Genomic DNA, 25,271 nt, shown 5'->3' on the forward strand with positions numbered 1-25,271 from the left:
GGAAACAACAAAACAAAACTTGTCACTGTGAGCAAAGGAAGGGGAAAGAGGAACGACTCAGTGTTGTTGTGCGCCGCTCATCATCAGACTCACAACAGCAACTGTACACACATTGGTATGCACAACTGCTCGCGACAAGGATGTAAAGATGGGTGAGCATTCTGAGAGACTCCATGGAGTAGCATCATCAGACACAGCAGTGAGCTAATTGATTCAAACCATCCCTGTCCTTGTTGAGTGGGGAAGCACACGTCAAATCACACATCAACATACTGAGATATCAGATCGATAAACCAGAAAGCAAAGATGCTTTCTAATGTGCCAAAGACTTTTCATCCCAGTATCTTGCTTAAGACAAAAGGCTTCTTACATATCGTTGTCTGTATTTCTTCTCAAGTCTACTGAATTAAAAGGCTGAGGGAGATTAGTCAGCAAAGATGTATAGCCCGCACTGGATGATCACTGGTATCTTTTTTATGTAAAACATGTGCTAGATAGCCAAAAATGAAAAGATAACCCGTAGGCTACCATTGTTGTTAACACTGCAGTGCATGCTGGGAAGTGACATTCTTTTCATGTAGCCTGGTTAACTTCTGGCAAATACTGCCAATTACCTAGTTTTACATGCTGTCTCTTAACCTCCTCAGTCCCTGCATGAACATAAAGGATCATTACATTTAGGCTTCTCTACCACATGATAATCATCTCTGCTAACAGAATCTTTAAAAATAATTGTCCAGAGGGTCCATTAAGGGTTAAGTAGCTTGCCTGAAGAATTTTCTGTGAAATTCTTGTGAATATTTTAGTAAACATGGTTGGATATTTCAGGGAATTTGCTCAGAAATTTTTTTAAACCTACACAAGGAAATGGGAATTTGTGCAATGCACTTAGATGCTTGGGGCATTTTCCTCAAAACTTGTTGGTATTTTCATGGAAATTAAGGAAATGTATTTGGAATTTTTGGAATTTTTTTAACTTTTGTTCGGGAAATGTTCTTGCAAATTGTTAGGTAGTTTCATGGAACTTTAGGAAATGTATTTGTATTTATTGGAACATTCTTTCGACTTTTTGTGGGGGGGGGGGGATTTGCTTTGAAATTTGTAGTTATTTTTATGGGAATTCAGGAAATGTATTTGTAAATTTGATGTTTTGGGGTATATTCATGAAATTTTGGAAAACGTATTAAGATATTTGCAAATTTTATTTGATTTTTGTTCAGTAAGGGGGTTACATTTTAATTTGTAGGTATATTAATGGAAATTTAGGAAATGTATTTGAATTTTATTTAAATCTTTTGGAGAAATTTGCGAATGTTTTTCATGGAAATTAAGAATATTAATTTTAAATTTTGGGGGGAATTTTATTTTAATTTCTTGGGGAAATTTGCTTTGAAATTTAAAGGTATTTTCATGGAAATTAAGGACATCCATTTGTAATTTATGGTTATTTTATTAGATTTTTTTTGGGAATTTTAAGGTATATCCGAGGACATCTAGGAAATGTATCTTTTTTTTTTATATTAGGGGGGATTTGATTTGAAATGTCTCTGTAGTTTCATTGAATCTGATGTTTTTATTATTATTATTACTATTATTATTTTTATTTACCGAGGAAATTTGCCATCAATTGTTTTTTTCTTCCATGGAAATTTATTGTAAATTTGGGTGAATCTGACCTAAGGGGGGTCCTGTAAAATCCTGAAAATTTATGGAAATTTCAGGGAATATGCATTGTATGTTGAAGTGAATTTGAATGTTTTCCTGGAATTCAGGGAATTTTTGCACACTTTTGAAATTATAATACATTTTTTTGGGGAGATTTGCAAAATGTTTCAGGAAATTTTATGCAGTTTTTAAAGGGACCATTTTATTGAAATGGGTAGGCTTTATAAAAAAGATTTTACTGAAACATTTAAGAATTGGCTGAAAAATTTTGGGTAGTTTTTATGGTATAATAATGGTATGTTTAAGAATTTTCACAGACATTTTAGTTCATTTTTATTTGAAATTGTTGTGATTCTTTTGTGTATTTTGGAATAGAAAATGTTCAATAAATCCAAAAGTTTTAGTGGAACTTTTGTTCATGTTTGGGCTTAACAAGTTCTTGTGTTCCATCTGTGGACTTTGTTTTTGGCAAAAACTATTTCCTGTTCAAAGATGAGGCTGAGCTTTTAAACTAAGCAGGTCCTACTGATCCCAAATAAGAGGGAGAAACTGAAAATAAACTAGAAACAAATGCTCTTTCTGTGAAGGCTACATCTTAGTGCATTATTGGTGTCAATAAATGTTGTGAATTTTGCAATTACCAGCAAGCATTAATCAGTGCATGAATAATGCAGCAGCATTAGGTAACCAATGTTTCATAATGTGAGTCTCTGATCATATAAGAATAAAACAAAGGAAATAAAGACATAAAGGACAGTATAATTAATGCACAGATTGTGCTCAGTCTCATTATCATTTCATGTTTTAATGGTAATTGAAGGTAAATGGGCCTCTGTGTTTATTTGCATATGAAGTGGGAAAGTGCTCAGGTGATCACTGGAGACAACCAGAGATACGGTAATCTAGCCAGGAATGAATAGCCGTGCTTAGAGCTATGAAGATATGACCATCAACGACACACCACTTCTATCAGGTGGTGCTCCAGCTCCTCACCTCTTTGATTATATTCACTCATATGTACACTGTTAGTGACTTCTTCCTTATTGCGCTCTTCACCAACACTTCGATTAAGTTAAAAAGGCTTAACGGATGACGATCATGTAGGGAAAGAGTCAGGGGAAAATAATGAAGCAGTCAGGAAACGTCACCACCCAGCATGCACTGCAGTGTAAACAACAGTGGCAGCCTACAGTTAATTATTTCACATTTCCTTAAAATATAGATATCTAGATTGTGTTTTTGTACAACATTCATATTAAAGAAATTGAACATAATTGTTAAAAGTCTGTTTAATTTACTGTATAATCACCTGATGAGCCTTGTGTGCAAAAGTGTCTGTTAATAGAGGTTTCTGACAGAAAAACTTGACAAATAGAATATCCATTTATGATGCACTGCAGCTGAATGTGTGATCACAATGGGTCAAAATTTTCCCTTCAACTTTATCTGAATTTTTTCTTGGCAGACCCAAAAACAGGCAGCAGTGATGATGTTTAACTCTGCAGCTGATGTGCAAGCACTGCAATCTTTATGCACGTTATGAAGCACATAGCTATCCTCATTTGGGTGAACTACCTGCTCTAGGAGACATGTAAATAAGGGACACAGGAAGATTTCAGGGGCAAGTTGCCTGAAACATATTTAAAGAAAAAAGCTTTAAATGGATAACTGTATTTCAACAATACAGTCTATAAAGCTGCACAGCTCTTTTTTACTTCCAGACATCTTCTATACTAAATCTTCTGCTATGTAATGGTAACATTCAAAACCAATGCTATCAGTTAGCATTGTATGGCAACTAGGGCTATCGAGATTAACCCCATTAATCATAATTTACTATGATCTGCAATTAGTGCATTAATTCTTTATAATCCTGAATTAATCTCATGCTTTGTTATCCATTTCAACAAACTTTGGTTAATCTTTGTCAGCGTCTCTCTGCAGGCACGGTGAAGTAAAATTAGTCCACAACAGCTCACAGAAAGCTCAGTACACAAGTCGCTTATTTCTTTTCAAGCCATAAGTTATTTTTTCCAAGGCTAAGTCTTCGATTTATCTATAAATGCAGGTCAGCATCCTAATAAGTCCATTATCCTCAGCTATGGACAAAAATGACACATTAACAGTTTTAAGTGCAGAACAGTGAAATTTTTGAATGTGTAAAAAAGGGTGTGAATGACTGCAATTAACTACAGAAATCCTGAGATTAATCACAATTACAAATTTCAATCTTTTTACAGCCCTATTCGCAAAATATCCTCAAAGAAACAATTCAATGCTCTGCTATTCTTCTGAATGCTGTCAGCACTCTTCTACTCAGAAATGTTCAGTAATGGAAGGGCCATCACAAATTTCCTGTGCTTTTGAAAACACAACACCAAGAGCTGGAGCTTTGTAACCTGACACACCAGATGGATGTGTGAAGCACATCCATCTGGGAAAAGGCAGAGGATTTGGAAGAAACTCGGAGTGTGAGTGGATGAACGTTCTGTGTGTCACATCTTTACAGGCCAATCAGAGCAACAAAACACGTGACGGAGCCGCTATCGAGGTGCGCGTGTGCAGTTACCGAGGAATAACGGCAACCATGACAATCTCTTTTAGTTGAGAATGCTTAAAAAATAAATAAACAAAACATAAATTTGGTAACATTTTCAACCAAAAGCAGCCATAAGTAAAACAGAGAGCGCACCGTGTTAACTGCCTAAATATATTATCTCCATAGCTGAGATGGAAAATAACTAATTACACTGACTCATGTTAGGGGAACTGAGTATTTTTTGGGGGTACTCGTACTTGTAACTTGTACTCTTGTCCACACAATAGAGAGAATTATTCCACATCACACTGTAAGTAACTCCTAAGTAGATACTAAAGCTGGGAAACTGATTGAAATTTAGATTTAATCGCAATATGTCCAGGCGGGATTTTCAAATTGCAGAAGTTGTAAAATGTATGTGTATAAAAAATGTTTAATACAATTTTTTGCTTCAGAGATACTATGCTCTACACATCATGCAAACATTTAAGCATCAATTTCTGCTAGAATAGTCTGCAAAAATGTAAGAACTTTTTTTTGTAAATGTTTTTCTTATCTAAAATGAGAATGAAATAGAAAGCTGATCCCTACAACTCAACAATTCACACTGCATCTGTAATATGAGAAAAAAAATCACAGTTAGATATATTTTTCAGACTTGTTTAGTCCTTGTTTTTATATTGAATGCTTAGAAGGCTTAAAGTTAAACAAATCAGTCAATTTACTACGGTGATCCAAGTAGATAAACAAAGATTTGTGATGCATATTGATTCATGCATCATGTTATGTCATTCTTACATATAGGCCTGACCTACAGGAAAGAACTAGTTAAGTTAAATCTATTTCATATTGTGCTGGTTATCAGATAGAATGATTTATTGCTTGTGTTTGCTGTAAAACACACAATTACATTTTCAATCACAAAATTGAAAAAAATGCAATTATTACTATTATTAATCAGTACTTAAAGGAAACTTTGAATTTAATACTTTTTTTGTACTTTAATAGATTTAAAGATCAGTACTTTTACTTTTTTCCAGTGAATTTTAACCTGAATAACTCTACTTTTACTGAGTAGAATAGTCTAGTTTGCTTCTTACCAAAAGATTGCTAGCCATTTTTGCAATTTAGACAATTTGAAGGAGTTTCTAACAATTTCTGTCAAATAAAAAACAAGCATTTAACGGTGCCTATGAATGCTATTTTAATTGCCCTTTATCATAATAGGTATTGATTTTGGTTTATTTAATTTTTCTGGTATGACATCTACATTCAAATATAATAGAAGTGCTTCATTCAGCTTCTAGTCCAGTGTTTTCTTATGTTGCTCTGCTTTCAAACATCCAGTTTACCCACTGTCCCTTACACTGGTGGAATTATCTTTACGAGTCTTTCAGCTTTTACATAACTCACTGCTGCATGTAAAGATCATCAATTTAGCTGTAGCAACCCAGATGACAGTCAACATTTCTCCTCATCTGGAGACTAGAAAGCAAAAGGATGGTGCTGTGAGTGAATCATTACACTGTGAAAAAATTCACTGTGAGAATCGAGTGCTTTGGTTTGTGTCTCTGCATATGGATGAGGGTATCTGGTTTGATTGTTTTCTTGTGTGAGATTCTGCATACTCCAGGTAATATGAAATATATTGAGTGTGTGCACTTTCCTGTAAATGTGCCTTTGATAATGACAAGAAAGAGATGAGGCGAGAAAAAGATGGAGTCACTGTGCGTGGAAGAGCGTACCTCATTACAGGCAATTTTTGTGTATGTAAACACAAAGAATGCTGTGTGACAGCTCATGTTTGTGTGCAAATGTGCATGTGTACTGTGCCGCTGTTGTTTTCGTTGCACTTTTTTCTGATTAGAATGCATGCTCTCCACCTGTGTGCGAGTATTTTGCATCTCTAAAGGATACACTGAGCCTCTGCCTGGTATATGGTCTGATCGGGCTGGTTGACGTGCTGCATGGCGATGGCGTGGGGGAACTCGTTAAGCATCCGCTGCTGGAAAGCTTCCAGCCTCTCGTAGTCATGGCCGCGGCACACAAACTCCTTATTCTGCAGAGGCAGGAAAGCATGGAATTAGTTTGACATCTAGTGGTCGCACGCTGCAGCTGCAGCCTCCACTGCAAACCTTTACCAAGGACAGCTCATGTTACATCATTAAATGGCATTGAATAAGAGTTGCTGAATGTCACCTCACAATGGAGGAGTCTTATGTAAGAAAAGTTCATTCTTCCCGCAGGTCTGTTTCTTCTTTGTAGAGGTTATTCTTTTCAACTTAATATTCATGACACAAGGGGAATATGGAGATGTCTTTACCCGTAGGAAGAAAGGAAACTTCTTGCCGTAGAAACCCACTCGGAAGAATTCAGGTTCTAGTCTCTGCTGGTCCATGATCTTGTCGTAGAGAGAGGCTTCCATCATCTGAGGATTGGAATAATAAACCAACTATGTTATGCAAAATATTTAAAAGCAGATTATTTAGTGAGTGCATGACAAAATCATGTCACAATTCTGTGCATTGACTGTTAAATGTGCAGAACTCACCCTCATCTTGCTCAGGTTCCTGTAGTCATAATAAGACTCATACTGGTCAGCCAGCTCTCTGCACAGGATAATCCCATTCTCCCAACACTGAAATAGAAATACTCATTTTCATTCTTCTGATCTCTGATTTTTAGTGAGGAAAATATAATTTCAGGGAATATATGTGAGACAGAATCAATATCCCTAATCAGTAAAACTGATTTAATGCTCTGCAGTGCTGCTGAACAACTCTCTCTCCCCACTAGGGGGCACTGGTGAGTCAACAATATCAAGAAAGCTCTCCATGCAGGTACATGCAGCACCCAGCCATCTTGCTAATTAAATGAAAAGCTTTCCTTTCCTGCTGCCTTCAAGTCCCCGCGCGGCAGCGCTGGCAGATGGCAAAGCTCATGAATGTGAAGGAAAATTGGACTATGAGTAACGAGTGGAGCAGTTTTAATGATTCCGTAGAGCTATCTTTTTTTCTTCTGGGATGATGAAGTTTTATTTTAGTGGGTGTGAGTGATTTGGAGGGCTTCCATGATGCCACTTTTCAGTGAAAGTGCAGAATGAGGGCAGAGGTAGTTAGGATAAAGAGTGGAGCAGATCAGTGGGAGGAATAAAGAAAAACACAAGTGAAGCAAATCCTGCCAGTCTTAGTGTTTATTCTCAGCTGAAGCCCTAAACTGATTCACAGATGCAAGTCACGCTTCACCTGTCAGTCTCCCCACTATCATGCCCTGCAATATTTCTTATAGGAGTGAAGCAGGACGATACAGATCCCCCTTTAATTACAGCCGCCGGCTTTTCATCTGATTAAACCGAGGAGGTGTTGATGCCTCGAGCCGGTGTCACAGTTCACAACAGGAAGATATTAAATGTCTGACCGCCAGTGACATATATTTCTGCTTTTTCTTCTTAAAGGATTTAATTTGTCACATCTGCACAAAAGAAGCAGCCCTGTAATCTTCCATCCTGTTGCTTCTTTCAGCTCACTATGTGAGTGCACTTCTCCATGAGAGTTAAAGTCATGTATTATTGAGGAGATTTTAGTGATTAATATAGCTGCATGAACTTTGGTTACTCTAGAATATGCATGAGAAGCTGACATGGTGTTTCAGTATGGTAAAAAGTTTTCTCGATGGAGCTAGAGTGCGCTATCGCTGCCAGAGAGGAGTGATGCATTCACTGGCAGTAAGCAGTGTTAAGAAGCCATTAGTCCATCTGGTTTTAAAGCTCATGTCTGAAGTGTTACTCTGAGCTGGCGTCATTAAAAACAGAGCTGTTCCTTCGATTACTTTCCCGTAGCACAATATGATCAAGGAGGGAGAAGCTTTGTTTTGCAACAATGCTTCTTAACATAAAACAATTAAAAGTTCCTAGCTTTGGGGTGCCAGCGGTCTAGCTGTTATATCTGTTGGCCCCATGTAGAGAGGCTGTTGTCCTCGAAGCGGGAGGTTCATATTCTAATCAATCAATCCCCCCTCCAAAAATGAACCTTTTTGGTAGCAATTGATAGTAAAAACCCTATATGTTTTTAAATATACAGAATACACCCGTGAAATTAGTGCCAAAGCAGTGAGCAATACACTATCTCAAAAGAGGAATCCATGTTTAAAATGTTGCAAAATAAAAGGATGAAATCGTGTAAAGATTTTGCTTTTACCTTCCCCCGGTCAAAGTTCTGGATGATGGTAAGATGCAGATACTCTTTCCTCTGCCACTCACTCTGCATGGGGTAGTTGAGAAACTCTCTGAGCGGCCTGTCTGACCATTCTAATAACTCGTCATACAGCAGCAGGGTGTAAGAAGCCTCTGCAAACAAGCAACAGATCACACATGAAAGAGCAGCAGGAGAAGCAGGAAATACAGGTGCATCTCAATAATTTACAATATCCCAGAAAAACTGATTTTTACAGCACCTCAACTCTAAAGTGAAACTCATATATTCCATTGATTCATTACACACAGAGTGAAAAATTTAGTGTTTGATTCTTTCAGTCGTAATGATCATGGCTTATAGCTTACAAAAAGCCAAAGTTCAGTATCTCATGAAATTAGATTACTGTTAAAAAGTTCAACATTGTAAACTAATGGTGTCACACCAAAACATCTGATAAGGTTTCTGAGCCTTTAAACCAGGGTTATCAATTACACATTCAACTGGGCCAAATTTTAAAATCAAGAAATGTAGCCGGGCCAGACATTTTTGGCGCCCAGTAAGCAGCTGGTAATGCCAAATTTCAGACCATACAGATCAATTTGATGAAAAGGATGCACTTTTTATTCATAGTCTCCCTTTTAAATTTGGCAACATGACAAAAGCACAACAAAGAGTGCATGAAAACACAACAACAGAGCTGTATTCTAACAGCCTGAGGTAGCAGAAAGGTTTTTTCACTTGAATAAAAATAAAATAACTGGAAAGAAAAAAAATTAAATTCTGTAAACAATGATTTTGGTCACATCTTACCCAGGCAAATCTTAAAGTGCAGAAAAACTAAATTTTCACAGTTGTAGCTACAGTTGAAAAGGACATGTTTTATACTCTGTATCTTGGGGTTACTTCTGTCAGCATTGCTGGCTACGCTTCAAAACAAACGCAGTGCATCGTAGGTAGACTGTTGCTAGGCTACATGGAGTGTTGCTTTCACTGTCTGAAGTACTGTGGGAATTTATGAAAACTTGTGAAACAGGTTGCCCTCTGCATCTGTTGCATGACCACAGGCTGGGCCACTTGGGGGTTGGTTCTGGGCCGCATGTGGCTCCTGGGCCGCTAATTGAATAGGCCTGCTCTGAACCATTGGTTGCAAATATTGACTTGAACCATGATTAAGAAGTTATTTCATAGTTTATACAAAGGTGTTTAGATACTTTTTAGGGTTTTATCTGTGAAATAGTTAAAATCTATGATGTTTTTTTGGCATCAGTGTGTCACTTTTTCTTCTCTCTTGGGTCCTTTGGGGGACTGCTCTTCTTAGGTGCATATGACAGGGGGGCTCCAAGGACAAATGGTTGGAAAACACTGCTTTAAATGGTCTCTCAGTCTGGATTAGTGGGATACAGTATCATAGAACCAGAGGGTAAGCCACAAAAGGTGAGTATCCAAAGTTGCTGGCTGTTCACAGAGTGCTGTATCCAACCATATGAACAGAAAGTTGAGTGGAAAGTTGAAAAGGTGTGGTAGCCTTGAGAAGGGAAGACTGTCAAGCAAAACCCATTCAAGAATTAGGGAGAATTTCACAAGGAGCGGACATATCAAATGAGGAAATATGATTTTTATGTATTAATTCCATAGAAAACAAACTAAAACTGTGAGAACTTCAGTGGAAAATAAATTATTCTGAAATGACCCAAAACTGGGCAATAAGTGGCAAAATGGGTTAAAAGTATTAAAAACAGTGGCAAAACTTGGTATTAATTGGAAAAAAACATGTCAGAAATAGACTAATACTGACTAGAAGGTGTCTAAACTAGGTTAAACATCCAAAAGACAGCTCATATGGATTACAAGGGCAAAAGCTGGTGAGCATCTGTTATAAATGGCAAAAATGCTTAGAAAAAAGTGGCAAAAGCATGCTAAAAAAGTGGCACAATTTAACTATTTAAACATGAGACCCAATAAAAGACAGACTTTTCAGCTCCAAAACAAAGTATCTGTTAGCCAGGATGCTAGCACCAATGCTACTGGTGCAACACACATAGATGAATATCATCATAAATCACAACTGTGATCACAAATCACAACCAGAGACAACATCAAAGGTGTAGAGAAAGCACTGGACTGTTGTTCATTGATCCGAAGTCCTGGTTTCAAATGAAAGTCAATTTTGCATTTCATTTGGAAATCCAGGTCTCAGAGTCTAGAGGAAGAGATGATTGGCACAGAATCCAAAGTGCTTGAGGTCCAGTGTAAAGTTTCCACAGTCAGTGATGGTTTGAGGAGCCATGTCTACTGCTGGTGCTGGTCCACTATGTTTTCTGAAGTCTAAAGCCAACTCAGCCATTTACCAGGAAATGTTTGAGCACTTCATGCTTCCCTCTGCTGGCCAGCTTTATAAGGATGCTGATTTCATTTTCCAGTAGGACTTGGCACCTGCCCACACTGCCATAAGTCCCAATACCTGGTTTAAGGACCATGCTTGACTGGCCAGCAAACTTGCTGAACCTAAACCCCGTAGAGAATGTCTGAAGAATGTCAAGAGGAAGCTGAGAGACACCAGACTCAAAAATACAGGCGAGCTGAAGGATGCTATCAAAGCAACCGGGCTTCCTAACACCTTAGCAGTGCTTCAGGCTGATCGCCTTGCCACGCCAAACTGATGCAGTAATCTATGCAAAGGAGCTACAACCAAGAATTGAATGCATATAAATGAACATCCTTTCCACAAGGCTAACATTTCTGTATTAAAAGTCCTATTTTATTGGTTTTATGAAATATTCTTATTTTTTGAGAGACAGAATGTTTAGTTTTCATAAGCCATAAATTCAAATAAAGACTTTAAATATTCCACTCTGTGTGTAATCAATCTATGTAACATACGAGTTCCACTTTTTGAATTGAACTACTAAAATAAATAAACTTTTCTAGGATATTCTAATTCATTGAGATGCACCTGCATTGTGCATCAAATGTGTAGCAGAATGAATGAAAATGTGTATAAACAATGTATGTAAGACCAGTATAATGTTTAAAATTTGTTAACACCCACAACCTTACAAACTTCATTCCTTTAGGCGTACCTGTGTAGTTTTGTGCTTTCAAGTGCAGGTCGTAGAGTTTGTGAATGTAGCGGATGTACATCTCCTCTTTGTTCAGCTCCGTTTTGTAGAAGTTCTGGCAGAAGAAGTGGGTGTTTCGGTGGCCAGAGATCATCACAGAAGAGAGAGGGGGAGGATGAAGGAGGGAGGGATAATAAAATTCACGGAGCAAGTTAGAGATGCAAATGACAGGCAATATTAAAAAGTAACAGACTGCTCTATGGAGAGGTGAAACGTTATATTTTAGCTGGAGATTTGCAGTGACTCCTGATCCATCTGCCTACACAACCAGGTGCTCTTACAGATGGCTGCTGTTATGTAAGGAAACCTAGTGGGCAGAAGAACTGAAAAATTCAACAAGTAGAAAATAAAAGGAAAAATACACTTTTTATGTCTGAATGAGTCTCACTTTGACCTAGAGTATACAAGCATGAGCTAACCATTGTCAAACAAAAAGGCTGATTGGGTATTCAGCAATTTCCCTCAAAAAATTAAGCCTGTTAAATTACTTATGATGGCTGAAACTGAAGAAATTAAAAGCAAACATGCTCTGTTCTGCTATTTTCAGATAACACATCATCAAGAAAATGAGGGAAAGTCCATAAGACTTGAAGCTAAAGCAAATTAAAGACAGAAAAATCATTCATGGTCTGTACTTCAATGTCTTAAAAAGCAAACTCAAGACCTACCTTTTAAGTCTGGCTTTTGCCTGAATTTAATCTACTCATCTTAATGTGTTTTAGTAATTTAAGTTTTATTTTATTCAGTTTTAACTTCAGAATGATCTTTTAGTGGGTTATCCTCTTGTTTTATCATTTCCCCCCCAAGTTTTTTTTAAGTGTTCTATTTCTCTATTTGAGCATACGGCTTTAAGTTACCTTTTAGTGTTTTAATTCTCATTACAGCACCCTTCTATTATTTATGTTTATTTCATTTTAATTTTATTTGATGATATTTTATTCTACACTTTAACCTAACCTCTAGAGTTTACTCATTTTAAACCTTTAAGATGGCGTTTCCTCGGTGCGTACTGGATACAAACATTTCCTGTTCTTATGGATTCTTTCATTTATGATGCATTTTGCCAATACTGTGTATGGATTGCAGGGTGGGTGGGTTAGAGGGTTGGGTGGAGTGGGTTTGGGTCGCATTTCCTTTTATCTTTTTTTAATTATCTGTTTGTAAAGCATTTTGTGCTACATTGTCTTGTATGAAAAGTTCTATATAAATAAAGTTTGACTGATTGATACTTCATTGGCTAAATTGGTTAAATACTGCAAAAGGGGTGAGTCAAACAAACTGAAACCCTTGTTAAATTCTCAAAATGTAAAGGTACAATTTATCTTTTGGGAAACAAATTCGCTTAATTTCTTGCCAAGAGAGCAGCAACTGCAGCTAAGAGTCATCAAATACATCAGATCTCGTTTGTTTACTTTGATAGTATGTAAAGAGCAAGTTATAGCTGCATGTGAGTTTAGGGTGCCATGTACTTTATGGTTCAAGCTTGATTTCAAGTACTAAGGCAGGTAAAAATGGGGTTAGCATTTGGAGCTCACTTTTATTTCCAAGGTAATGTCTTTTATTTAGTTCAGAAAATAAATTTTTGCTCTTTGCTGGACTTCCACATAAAAGAATGGTTTAACTACTTTAGAGGTACAACACTCATAGAGAGTTGATCAGATTTATTTCATAAGGCATGGGTATTCACTGGGATTTTCTTTCATAGCTCTTTTTCTTAAACAGATGTAGATTTAGACAGAAACTTAAACTTTGCATTATCCCTTTTGTCTTGTAAAGCTGTTTACTTGTTCTTCAGCAATCGGGGATGACGCTGCAATGGAAGCATGCCTAGGTGTCTCTTTAAAAGTTGATCCCTGTGCCGTCCTTCATAAGACTCATTAAAACAAAGGTTAAACTACATGCTTTAAGCACTATTATAGCCCAGTCTGATAGATGTGGGGTTCAGGACCCATCAGCTCCAAAAATTCAGCCATTTCTTTGAGAAGCGTGTCATAGTGAATGACAATCAAGGAAAGGTTTGTTGAGCTCTGGAAATAAAATCCCTGACTTTATAATGCTTTGTTGAAGGACTACCACAGGAATAGCAGATCATACTTCAGCACCTCATTGAGTTACTGCTGTAAGCATTTGCATCAACTAGTGTATATCCATTTAAATGTTAAGACAGAAAACAGTTTAGCTGTAACTGCAGTTTGATTGTTTACATTCTTCTTTGTGGTTGCTATCTTGCCTGGTCAAAGCAAGGCTAAACAACACCAGCTGATGATGTCTGCACTGAAGAAGAGGAGTTCATTGTTGTCACCTCAGAAGCAACAACGCAGTTGCAGCTCAGGTCTGAGACATTGTTTGCATTTTAAGTACTCACTGTTAGGCAGGAGAACCCTGAACGCACTCCTCCCTTTTGCAACATCCTACCTGTGTGAGTTTTTTTTTTTTCTGCTAGACAAAATACAGATCAAAGCTGGACATCGAAAATGACCTGAAAGCGTCAGTCTCACAGCTGCATCCAAGACTCAAGAAGACATGTAGGTTAAACAAGCCCGCAGTAGTCACTGAAACTATTGCAGGACACAAGACGTAAATCTTAAAAGATTTTAACTAAGTTTTAGTTTTAGGGAATCGTTCATCTTCAGAGAGTCAGATTTTTAAAACTCTGTTTGAGGTGATGATTGTTGTTATTTCTTCAAAGTTTTGAGGTTTTATGTGACTGACATTTTTACACATAGATGTATTCGGCAAGGGCTATGGGGGCCTGGAAATATTTTCATCTGCCTAAGGGACGCCTGGCAGAAAAATCCTAACCCTGCTGTGTAAAATGTAAGAATTACAACTGATTTGTTTGGCAAGAAATCTATTCAGATTAGAAATAGAAATTATAACAATTATTTGTTTTATAGGCAACTGGACATTTCAGGCTTTCTTAAATCTCTTTTTAAGTCTCGTGAACAGTAGCCGAAGAAGAGAGCAGTTTATCTGCGCCTTATACCAGTGTATCACCGTCTGCCCCTGAGTCTTATAGTTACAATAGCCTTTGTATTATTATAATAATAGCCTATGTTAGTAATAATACCTGAAGCTGAGGTATCACATCAACTCTTCTCAGTAGGCTGGCTTCATTCTGTTTGATGCAACTTCTTTAAATAGCAAAAACACACACACACATATATATATATACCCCCAAATTCAGATCTGATCATGTTTTTTAAACCCAAATGTAAAGAATATTGATCATATTTTAAACTGAACATGAAGAATTATGATAATATAAATATACAAGTTATATATAAGGGACATATAAATTAAATGTTTGCTTATCAGCTGGAGATGTAATATTGCTGTTACCTGCATCAGGGATTTTCTTCCACACGCTGTGTTTCGGATTCACTTCAATGTCATTTTTTTAGGCTTAAAATCAACAAATATTTAATTTTCTTTTACTTCTCTGACTTGAGGACTGAAACCACAATAGAGAGAGCAGGTATTTATGCTCTATTACGTATCTCCATGCAGTAAACTCTGGGGGCAAGGTTGGTTTAACTGCTAATTTACAGGGGCATGTTATAGGGCTGGGCAATTAATCGCAAATTAGATTAAATCACAATATGGCCTGCTGCAATTTTCAATTCGCAGAAGGTGTAATATTTCTTCAACCTGAAATTTGTGTCTAAATACCAGTTTAAAACGTTTTTACAGCAGAGACGTTATGCATTATATATTATGCAATCATTCTAGTGGCATATTTTAAGAATAGTGTACAAAAAAAATCCTATTTTCTCTATTTTTTTTGTTTGTTTTTCTTGTTATATATGAGAATTATATTAAAATTATCATTCCCTTTAAAACATTAGTTCATATCCAATTTGCCTAATGAGTCAAAATCATTACAATTACATATTTTTTCAAAATTGCCCAGCCAAAGTTTTTGTTGGAAAATACATGAGATGAGGAACTTCAGACCTAACCGCATATTAAATCACCATCACAACACTGGGTAAAAAAATTGCAATTAGATTAGTTCCCAAATCGTTCAGCCCTAGCATGTTATTTAAACGACGACTGTTTTAAGCCACTGCAGGTTTTGCAGCCGCTCAGTTGTACGTTGTGATTGACCAGATATGCACGTTTTATAAATCACATGTGGGCGCTGTTGTAAGAGGATTTCTACACCCAAATCTACGCTGGTTACACAAGTTTGATAAATGAGTGCCAGTGAGACCTCATCTATGTCTCTAAATAGTGCAAAAACTCCCCTTTAATCTGCCTAAGTTGATTCAGAAGCTGTACTTTCCATCTCCTTCTATGCTTCCTCTCTTTTCTTCTTGCAGTATAATCAACAGCTGCTTGTAATATGCTCAGCTGATATGGTTTCCTGCACACAATCAAGCAGGAAATGTGGCAACAGGACAGAACTGGCATAAATACGGGATAGCTGAGTAGCATTTTGGTGGAGAATCACAGAGCACAATGGACACACCAATGCAAAAATATGTGGTGTTAACAACAGTGTAGGCCACTATAGTGATGACTCTATGCAGAAGCTTAAACCAGGCCTAAGAGTCCTGATTACTCACCAGTAAACTGACAGTACATCCAATCTTTTTCCCATCAACCTCTCCGAGCTTCATACAGTCTCTGAAACATCATCAAAGAAAGTGTTAAGGAGATTTGGGGACCGAATTTGGATAAAGCATGTATGCATGTTTCTAAGAGGATACACTTTCACTTGCCTGTAGTCCAGCAATCGCTCCATTAGCCGAGTGACGGTTGCAATCAGAGAGATGCCGCTCTCCCTCCACGTCTCTCTCTCAATCTTCTTTAGCAGGCTGCAGGACGAGATACAGAGATGTAAGGATCAAAAGAGACAGGAGGAAAGAAGAGCACATGGGAAAGGAAAGGTGGCAAGGAGGGGGAGGGAAAAAGAAGAAGAAATTACTGCAAAAGAAAAGGAGGTGAAGCAAAGAGGAAATTAATCCCAGTCACACTTTTTATCACCTATGCTTGTTCGCCTGCCTGTGAGAGCTGGCACAATAAAATACCCACAGAATATCACAAAGGCTGCCCTAAATAATTTTTTTTTTGGAATTGATTGGTTATCTCGACTGGGCCGGGAGGAGAAGACAAAACACACCAAACACAGCGAGACAAGCAGCTTTTTGCCCTTGCCGCCGTTTCCCCTCACACAGACGACACAGAGAGAACAAAGAGGAAGAGCGTCTTACCTAGGGTACGGACCAAACAGAGGAATTCTACTCCAGGCGGGAAGCATAGGCGGAATAAATTAATATTAATACGATTAATATCAGCACACACACACACACAGGTTAGTTTTAGGGGTTAGTGGAGTTAGTAGCAGGAAAATAAATCAAGGAACAGAATCAAAACAATCAATTAAGCAAGAAAGGAGAAAAACGGCTAAAACTGTAAACATTAACTCCAATTTGTATTCTGCCTTTTCTACATGTTGCTATTTTCATTATTGTGATAAATGTTAATTTCATATTGCACATTTTTAGTATGTTGTGTTAATAATATGCAACGATACAGACTATTTTTAACATGTAAATGATAGGAAGAATGATTGACTATGAAACACAAGAAGGACAATTACAGTTTAGTCTGTGGAACAGAATTTCCCCCCTTCCTGATTTCTCTTTTGTTTGCATATTTGCCACACTTAAATGTTTAAGAACACCAAACAAACGTAACAGATAACCTGAGTAAAAATGAAATTCTGGTTTCAAATGATGATTTGATTTATTTATGAAAAAAGCAATCCAACCCTACCTGGCCTATGTGGAAAAAGTTATTACCCCATCTTGTAAATCATGAGTTATTTTGGAAAGCTGAGTTCAATTTTCCTAGCCACACTCAGCCCTGAATTCTGCCAGACCTGTTGAATCCAGAATTCCCTTCAATAGAACCTATCTGACAAAATGGAGTAGATTAAAAAATCTCCATGGAGCCACGGTGAGAGCCATTGTCAACAAATGGGGAAAACTTGGAACAGTGGTGAACCTTCCCAGGAGTGGCTGGGCTACCAAGATGGCTCCCAGAGCACATTAACTACCCATCCAGGAGGTCACAAAAGAACCCAAACAGCATCTAAAGACCTGCCCTCCAGCGAACCATGGTGAGTGCCAGTAACCACGAATGGAGAAAACTTTGAACTGTGGTGAACCTCGCAGGAGTGGTTGGCCTACCAAGATGACTTCAAGAGCACATCGACTACTCATCCAGGAGGTCCCAGAAGAACCCAGAACATTTAAAGACCTTCAAGTCTCCCTTGACTCAAGTTAAGGTCAGTGTTCATGGTTCAACGATGAGATAGAGACTGGGGAAAAATGGCATCCATGGGAGAGTTCCAAGGCCAAAGCCATTACCGACCAAAAAGAACACAAAGTCATGTCTCACATTGGAATAAAAGCATCCTGATAATCCCCAAGACTTTTGGGAAATCTGTGGACTGACATGACAGAAGTTGGACTTTTTGGAAGGAGTGTGTAGTGTGATTAAGCTGCTTTGCTGCTTCAGGACCCAGACAACCTGCTGTAATTGATGGCACTATGGATCTTGCTCTCTACCAGAAAATCCTGATGAGAGTTTCCAACCAAGCTAAAGTGCACTTAGGTTATGGAAAAGGGTAATGATCTGAAACACACCAGCAAGTCCATCTCTGAACAGCTTAAAAAAAGAAGGTTTAGGAGCAGCCAAATCAGGAGATCTGGACTTAAATCTGATCGATAGTTTGTCTTTGTCTAAAATAAAATAAGTTTGATGATCTGAAACATTTAAGTGTGACAAATATGCAACACAGAACATAAATCAGGAAGGGGGTAGATGCTTTCTCACAGCACTGTATGTATATTGATAAATACTTATCAAGATCACACTTGGATTCACATTTATGTTATAGACATACAGTGTGAATGTGAATCACAATTAGAATCAATTAATTACAATGTCTTTGGACTCCACATATAGTTAGTTTTTGTCAAAAGGAGTGTAAACACAAGCACGGAGAATACACACGCGCTAACACAAACATAAAGAGTGAATTATCAGCATGCAAGAAACACAGAAGGGGCGAAAAGACAAGGAGCGGCCAAACAGGAAGTGTGAGTGAAGATAAAGGTGACTCAACACTGATGACTTACCTTTTACTATAATTGAACAATACAAATACACCCTTTACTGTTCTTTTATGCTCAGACAACACTTAGTGAACATTTTCCTCACCATCAGCCTGATTTTAACACTTTTTACAGTGATTCTTAGCTGCCTTTGAGCATTAAGGCTTTTTGTTGTGTTCTTGGGTTTCAGTGTTAAAAGCTCAATTTCAAAAGACGAACACTCAGACACTCCACTTATATAAAAATGGATAAAACAGCTATTTACTCAGAAAACAACCTGCAAGTCGATTTTCGCCTTGTGTGGGCTGCATCATTTAGGTCATTGAGACAGCTTTTTTGTCTGCCAGAAGAAGTGTCTGAACATCCTGATCAAGCCTTCCTATTCAGTCCTTTAATGTAAAGCTTTCTGTAGCTCTTGAGAGGATAAAGTTACATAACTGACTGGGCTATTGGCCTCATCTGCTTTCCTTTAAAAACTAGAGTTATTAAGACAAGTCAAAGTAATAATCCACCTGTCTTTGTATTTTGCATTATTTATGCAGTGCTGTTCTCTGACTCACATGCTGTTGAAGAGCTCCCTGTACGTCTCGTCTCCTTTGCCCTCCGACATCAGGCTGTCGAGCTTGTCGATCAGTTTGGCCTCCACCTGTCACAGAAAAACATTTAATTTTCAAAGAAATGGCAAATATAATTCTTAAAATGAATGTCAGAAAGAGCAGCAAGTGTAAAAGGAAGATAAAAATATACGAAGCTTCAGAGCAATTGAGGACCACCAGCAACGGAGAAGGACAAGCCAAGGGACTTGTCAGGGGATAGTTTTAAAAACATGGTAACCACATCCATATAAATACGTGACTGCATAAATATTCACCTCCTTTAATGTGACTGACACAGTTCAACAGAGGTCCAGTCATTTGGTGCAAGTAGTCAAATAATTTGTGAAATAGGGGTCACCTGAGTGCACTGAATGTGTCTCAAGTGACTCTGGTTAATAAGTATTCATGGCTACCATTACACCATAAAGACAAAAGAACACTCCAAGTCAGGGGATGGACACAAAAAAAATAAAAAATCCAAGCCATTGAACATCCCCTGAAGTTCAGTTAAATCCATCATCCAGAAATAAAAGGAATATGGCAAATGTGTAAATCTGCCTAGATCAGGCCGTCCTCACAACTGGGCGAGCGTGCAAGAAGGAGACTAGTGAGCAAGGCCACCAAGACAACTATGACTACTCTGAAGGAGTTACAAGCTTCAGCAGCTGAGATAGGAGAGACTCTGCATATGACAACTGTTGGCCAGGTTTTTCACCAGTCAAGGCATCATGGGAGAGTGGCAAGAGAAAGCCACTGTTGAAGAAAATCCAGATTACATCTAGACTAGATTCCACCAAAGGACATGTGGGAGACACCAAGGTTAAGTCGAAAAGAGTTGTTAGGTCTGAGGAGACCAGAATGGTGCTTTTTGGCCATCAGACAAGACGCTAAATCACTGCACATCACCACAAACACACCATCCTCAATGTGAAGCACAGTGGTGGCAGCATCATGCTGTGGGGATGCTTCTCAGCAGACAGTTATGGGACACAGATGGCCTTGTTGTTGCATCCCATGTAGGCAGCTTATTTCCTGCATGTCTCTCCCCCACACTCTCACCACTGTTTCTGATTCTGTCCGCTGTCTGCCTCTCTAAATAAAGGCATAAAAATCCCCCAAAATCTTTCTTAAAATGTGCAGTGAAGTATGAGTTTCAGTAAAGTAAATCTGTTTTCTTACCTGCTTGAAATTGCCGCTGCGCCTCTGCTCCCAGTCCATCATGTCATGGAAGATGGGGATCATGACATTCCTCAGATCAGGCTGAGGCACCAGTGTCACCTCCAGGAACGGACCAATCATGGCCGGGATGAAGTTCAGCTTGTGCTCTCCTGGAGGAGAGATGGAGGTCAGAGGAGAGGTGAGGCTTTCACTTTATACCTGAACACAGCAGATTGTTTCTGTCTGAGGCAATTTGGACAACTGGAGAGAAGTCTGGGCTCTGGCAAATTCTACTGCACTCACACCCGGGCTTAACCATGTGTTTAATAAAGCACCCAAGCATAATAAAGTGACTCAGTAGTGGATTTTAAATTCACTAGAACTGGAGATTAAAACACAAAGTTAGTCAATCACAGACTCAGACTGTGCTAAAGTACAAAAGCATCCACACAAACAGAAAGAGGCTACCAGCTGGCTACCATGGTAACAAATACTTCTCTAGTTCAGAGGGGACTGCTGAGTGTTATTTTAGTTTCCATCAGTACAAAGAAATACTGAAGAATTTATCAGCCTTTAGTTTCTCTGACGTATGTGCAGCATACAAACTGAGAGCACAGCTTGTGCATCAAAACAGAAATAAAAATAGAGACATTTATGAGCTTGCTTTCATCGTGCTGGTAGAGAAATGTACTGCTGGGATGGAAGAGAGCAAGCAGTACATTGATTTGTACCAACACTCAGAATCAGATAGGATATAAGTCAATGTCAGGGTAAATAAATGCAGTCTTCAAAATTTCCTGACATGGTCCGGATGAACACAAAAGGCTAGTGTTCATCCAAATGTTAGTGTAAATTCTACGCAGTGTTTTGCAAATGAAACCCCTGAAAATGTCCTGAAAATATCAGGAAAGTCATGTATGCAAAGAGCTGAAATAGGAGTGCCAGTGGCTTAATGATAATGTCTGTTTTCCCCAACATAAAGAGGCTGTCATCCATGATGCAGCCTATTTTAAAGGCCAGCTGTGGCTCCTCTCCCTCATGTTAGTCCCAATCTTGCCTTTATTCTCTCCACCTCTCCCCAGAACTAAATTGGCATCAAATCCCCAAAACATATCTTATAAAAATGACTTAAACAGACTATTCATAGTGAGACACTGGTGTTAAGGTCTTACCTAAATTCTGCCACATACTGAAGATCTCACAGCCCATCATCACCCTCATGTCTCCATACCTGCACGATAAAACATCAGGGTTAGAAATGAGCACTCGCTGCAGGCAAAATAGAGAAGCTGCACAGAATAGCATGTTAAGTTCTTCTCTGCGTTGCCTATTTTTCACTTTCCATGCTACTGCAGCAGGATGGAATAGCACACAGCTCCTTAGAGATCATCCTAACACTTTCAGCAAAGAACAGCCAGTGTACACGTGAATTTTAAAACTCACTTTTCCAGTATCTTCTTCCTTTTGGAGGGGGAGAAGGACTCCAGCTGAAGACACGGCTGGTTGATGAATATTACAGACAGATAGAAGTATGAATCCCACACCTGAAAAACAACATGGAAAAATGATAAACACACTGCTACTACTGCAGTTTTCAGGGATACAGACAAAAAATCTGGTGTAGTTTCAGTGGGTTGTGTGGTATTTTTATTTCATACAGCTAAACAAAAGTGAAGTTAAGATTAGCAGATATTAAATTATGCTTAAAAATCTTGAACATCCTTCTAAGAGTATTATCTAAACACATTAACAAATGAAACTTGGATCAACACTAATATAAAACAGGGAACAGTAAATCCTTACCCTAATTAAATTAACTCCTCTTTTTAAGAGTTCTTACTGCTGTGCTAATACTTTTTTAGCTTTCAGCTAATTTAAAAATCAGCTGTAATCCCCTGTTTAATGGTATTATCTTTGTATTATGCTTCTGTATCTGTGGAAGCGTTTCAAAAGTGTAATAAATAAGTCATTGATATGTACTATGAATAAGGATCTGCCTGTTTGCTTGTTTGTGCATTTTGGTGCACTTCAGCAGCTGCTGCCTTTTAGAAGTGAGACCGTTTGATTGTCTGGCATCTTTGCTGCATTGTTGTTTGGCTCAGATGTACACAAACACAGACGCACAACATTCTTCCTACCTTGTAGTCAAACTTGTCATTGAGGAAGTTTTTCCTCAGAGCGTCAGAAAGGTAGAGGACGGTTGTGATGATGACACTTCAGAAAGCAGAGACGGAGAGAAAAAGTTGAAGAGGGTTATTTTTCTTGCCTTGGATGAAAATGCACCATTTACCTCTTTTCAAATGATCCATTTATGGAGTACTGTGTGAATAAATATTTAAAGTGGTGAAGCAGAATGATTTGTGATGATTACTTCTATATTTTTGTTCTTGCAGGCCAAATACAAAATACCAGAAGTGAACCAAACATGCAAGAAAGTGAAGTAATTATCTTCCTCTGACTCATTAGATAGACGTTTTTATACATCAGGCCACCCATGGGCAGAATTTGATTGTGTTCTCATAAGTGACTCGGAGCAGGAGCCTTGGGTTTAATGAGAGTGCTACATCAAAAACACCTTAATCCAGAATTAATATGATAAAGAGATATCCCCGTGGATCACTGATGGAACTTAATGACATTTTAGGAGACTTAAAATAGACAGAGAACACCGTCCATCGAGAAAACAACACTATGTGTACACTTTAAGCAGATTAAAGCTCTTTGTTTGAACAAACTGGGAAGCTATTGTTAAGAATAGCTCCTCCAGGGGGTTCCAAAGTCTGTCTGAGACTTTGCTCCATGCCTTGGTCCCAGATGTACCTAATATTTTTAATTTCATCCATGTTTTGCTGAGTCATACTGATGTCTTACTTGTTTGTAACCAACCGCATCACAGTCCAGTCTTTGGGAAACATTTCTGGTCGGATTAGGATCCTGAAGACAGTGAAGATCTGAAGAAGAAAGTCCTGAAACAAAAAAGGAAATGAATACATAGTGATGTTAAAATGTGTCTGTATCAAAACAAATACAGCTTGAATCGCTTAATGACAAGTTTTTAACCCTATTAAGAAGAGTTAAAGGATTATTCAGGGGTGTTCATGTGCATGTACCCTCAACTGGCTCAAGCAAACACATTTTTACAAGTCGTATTTTGCAATTTAGGAGAGTGTTAACTACAAGATTTTGGTGTTTTTGAGCAGGTGTTACAGACAACAACAAACGGACATACAACACCTTCTGAGTAAGAAATGACAGTGGTGGGATTCGAACCCACAACTGCTGAGAGACTGGAGCCTTAATCCAGCACCTTAGACCACTCAGCCATACTATCCTCAGGAGTATACGACACCCTATAGGATAATTAGAGTATGGTAGGAGAGACTGGATCATGGCGAGGCACCATAGTCTATGAAATCAATAGGAAACACTGTAAAATATTCACATATTTATGAGACACTGCTTCCAAAAAAATGGTTTTCATGACATCAGAGCTTTTAGAGTGGCAAAAAATTTGCTGGAGGCGACCACCTCGTTATTCTACATGCAGGAAAAAACCCTTTTATTGGTAAAGAACAGGTTTTAATTGAATTTAATTGAAGGATAATGCAATCAAATACTGTGAACACTTAGTCTCTCTCCATGGTGCTGAATATTTTGTTCTGTTTTACCTTGTGCTCGTGTAATAAAGGTACTTAAATAAAACCATGACAACAGTCCTTCTCAGATAAGTAACCTTCAGCTTACAAGAGCATTTTATCTGCCTACTCATCCCTAAACTCAGCAGGTTGATATTTCTCACTGAGATGAACTCATGGCCTTATTAACTTTCTCTGGCTCTCTGAGTCTGTTTCCATCTTTCTGCTCCTCTTCATTATGCATCCTACGGTATCACTGCTGACCTTGCACAAATGTATGCACGCAGAGGACACAAACAGTAGCAGGTACAGTCTATAAACATGTTTTTCAGAAATCTCTGCAAGCACAGCTGGTGAGTCACTTTGAAAGTGGAAAGTTTTTGGGAAACTATTTAGAAAAAGGCTGAGAAAGAAGCAGAGACAGGGAGGCAGAGAGCATGAGCAAGGACTTGAGGAGGGAAAAACAAATGTTGTAGAGAAAACACTGATTAGAATATCAAATTAGATTGTACATTGATGCCAGTACTTCTCTATATTGCTACTCAATATTTGAATATCATAGCAATGCACACAAAGAAAAAAAAATAACCAAATATGCTTGAAAAATAATGAATATAGTAAATATTGACAGGGTGCAAATGTAATCTAAGTTTTGCAAACACATCACTTTGTAACTCCCACTCTTCATATTTACATTTTTGTATCTGTGGGTCTTCCACTCAAACATTTTCACTAGTTAAACTGAACAAAACTAGACAGCAAATTCAAGCAGCAATCTGATTTCAGTTAGGTGTTCTCTGGTGCCCACCAAAGGTCTCTGATATCCTTTTTCCACCAAGCCGGTTCCAGGGAGGATTCAAAGCCGGTGCTTAGACTAGCAGCACTTCTTTCCTTTTCTATAGCCAAATAATTGGCTCTGCGGCAAAAAAATACAGTTTCAGCATGGCAGCAAATCCTTGCTGGACCAAGTGAAGGAACCGGTTTAAGATCAGGGCTGTGTGCTTACTTAAAGTCCCTGTTCAGTGATTAAAAATATCTGTATTTTACAGTTTGTTTAATGACAGGTGGCTGTGTTCTTAACCACCAGACCAAATATTAGTCATGAAAAATATCTCTTAAGTATATATAAAGAAAGATCATGAAAAATTAGGCGTTTGAATGCACCAAAGCACACCCAGTTATGAAAAATAAAATTGTCTCTCAAAAAAAAAAAAAAAAATTGCTACAACCTAAATG

At 38.1% G+C, this 25,271-nt stretch overlaps 1 protein-coding gene across 9 annotated transcripts in view; it reads right to left on the reverse strand.

Annotated features, from left to right (window-relative positions):
- Positions 1-25,271, reverse strand: part of dock4b (dedicator of cytokinesis 4b) — a 222,183-nt gene that overhangs the window by 41,635 nt on the left and 155,277 nt on the right. For 7 of the 9 annotated variants that reach the window (XM_041780988.1, XM_041780986.1, XM_041780985.1 and 4 more), the window contains exons 28-41: positions 23,272-23,366; positions 22,539-22,614; positions 21,844-21,944; positions 21,573-21,631; positions 20,422-20,570; positions 19,207-19,292; positions 16,736-16,762; positions 16,244-16,339; positions 16,088-16,148; positions 11,478-11,571; positions 8,401-8,549; positions 6,756-6,842; positions 6,528-6,632; positions 6,122-6,263 (exon numbers count right to left, since the gene is read on the reverse strand). In XM_041780988.1, coding sequence (XP_041636922.1) covers positions 6,122-6,263; positions 6,528-6,632; positions 6,756-6,842; positions 8,401-8,549; positions 11,478-11,571; positions 16,088-16,148; positions 16,244-16,339; positions 16,736-16,762; positions 19,207-19,292; positions 20,422-20,570; positions 21,573-21,631; positions 21,844-21,944; positions 22,539-22,614; positions 23,272-23,366 — 1,327 coding nt within the window. The remainder of the gene's footprint in view (positions 1-6,121; positions 6,264-6,527; positions 6,633-6,755; positions 6,843-8,400; positions 8,550-11,477; positions 11,572-16,087; positions 16,149-16,243; positions 16,340-16,735; positions 16,763-19,206; positions 19,293-20,421; positions 20,571-21,572; positions 21,632-21,843; positions 21,945-22,538; positions 22,615-23,271; positions 23,367-25,271) is intronic. The other 2 variants (XM_041780989.1, XM_041780984.1) reach the window with 1 other exon arrangement.

The sequence above is a fragment of the Cheilinus undulatus genome, linkage group 23 (assembly GCF_018320785.1).
Source record: "Cheilinus undulatus linkage group 23, ASM1832078v1, whole genome shotgun sequence".
NCBI lineage: Eukaryota > Metazoa > Chordata > Actinopteri > Labriformes > Labridae > Cheilinus > Cheilinus undulatus.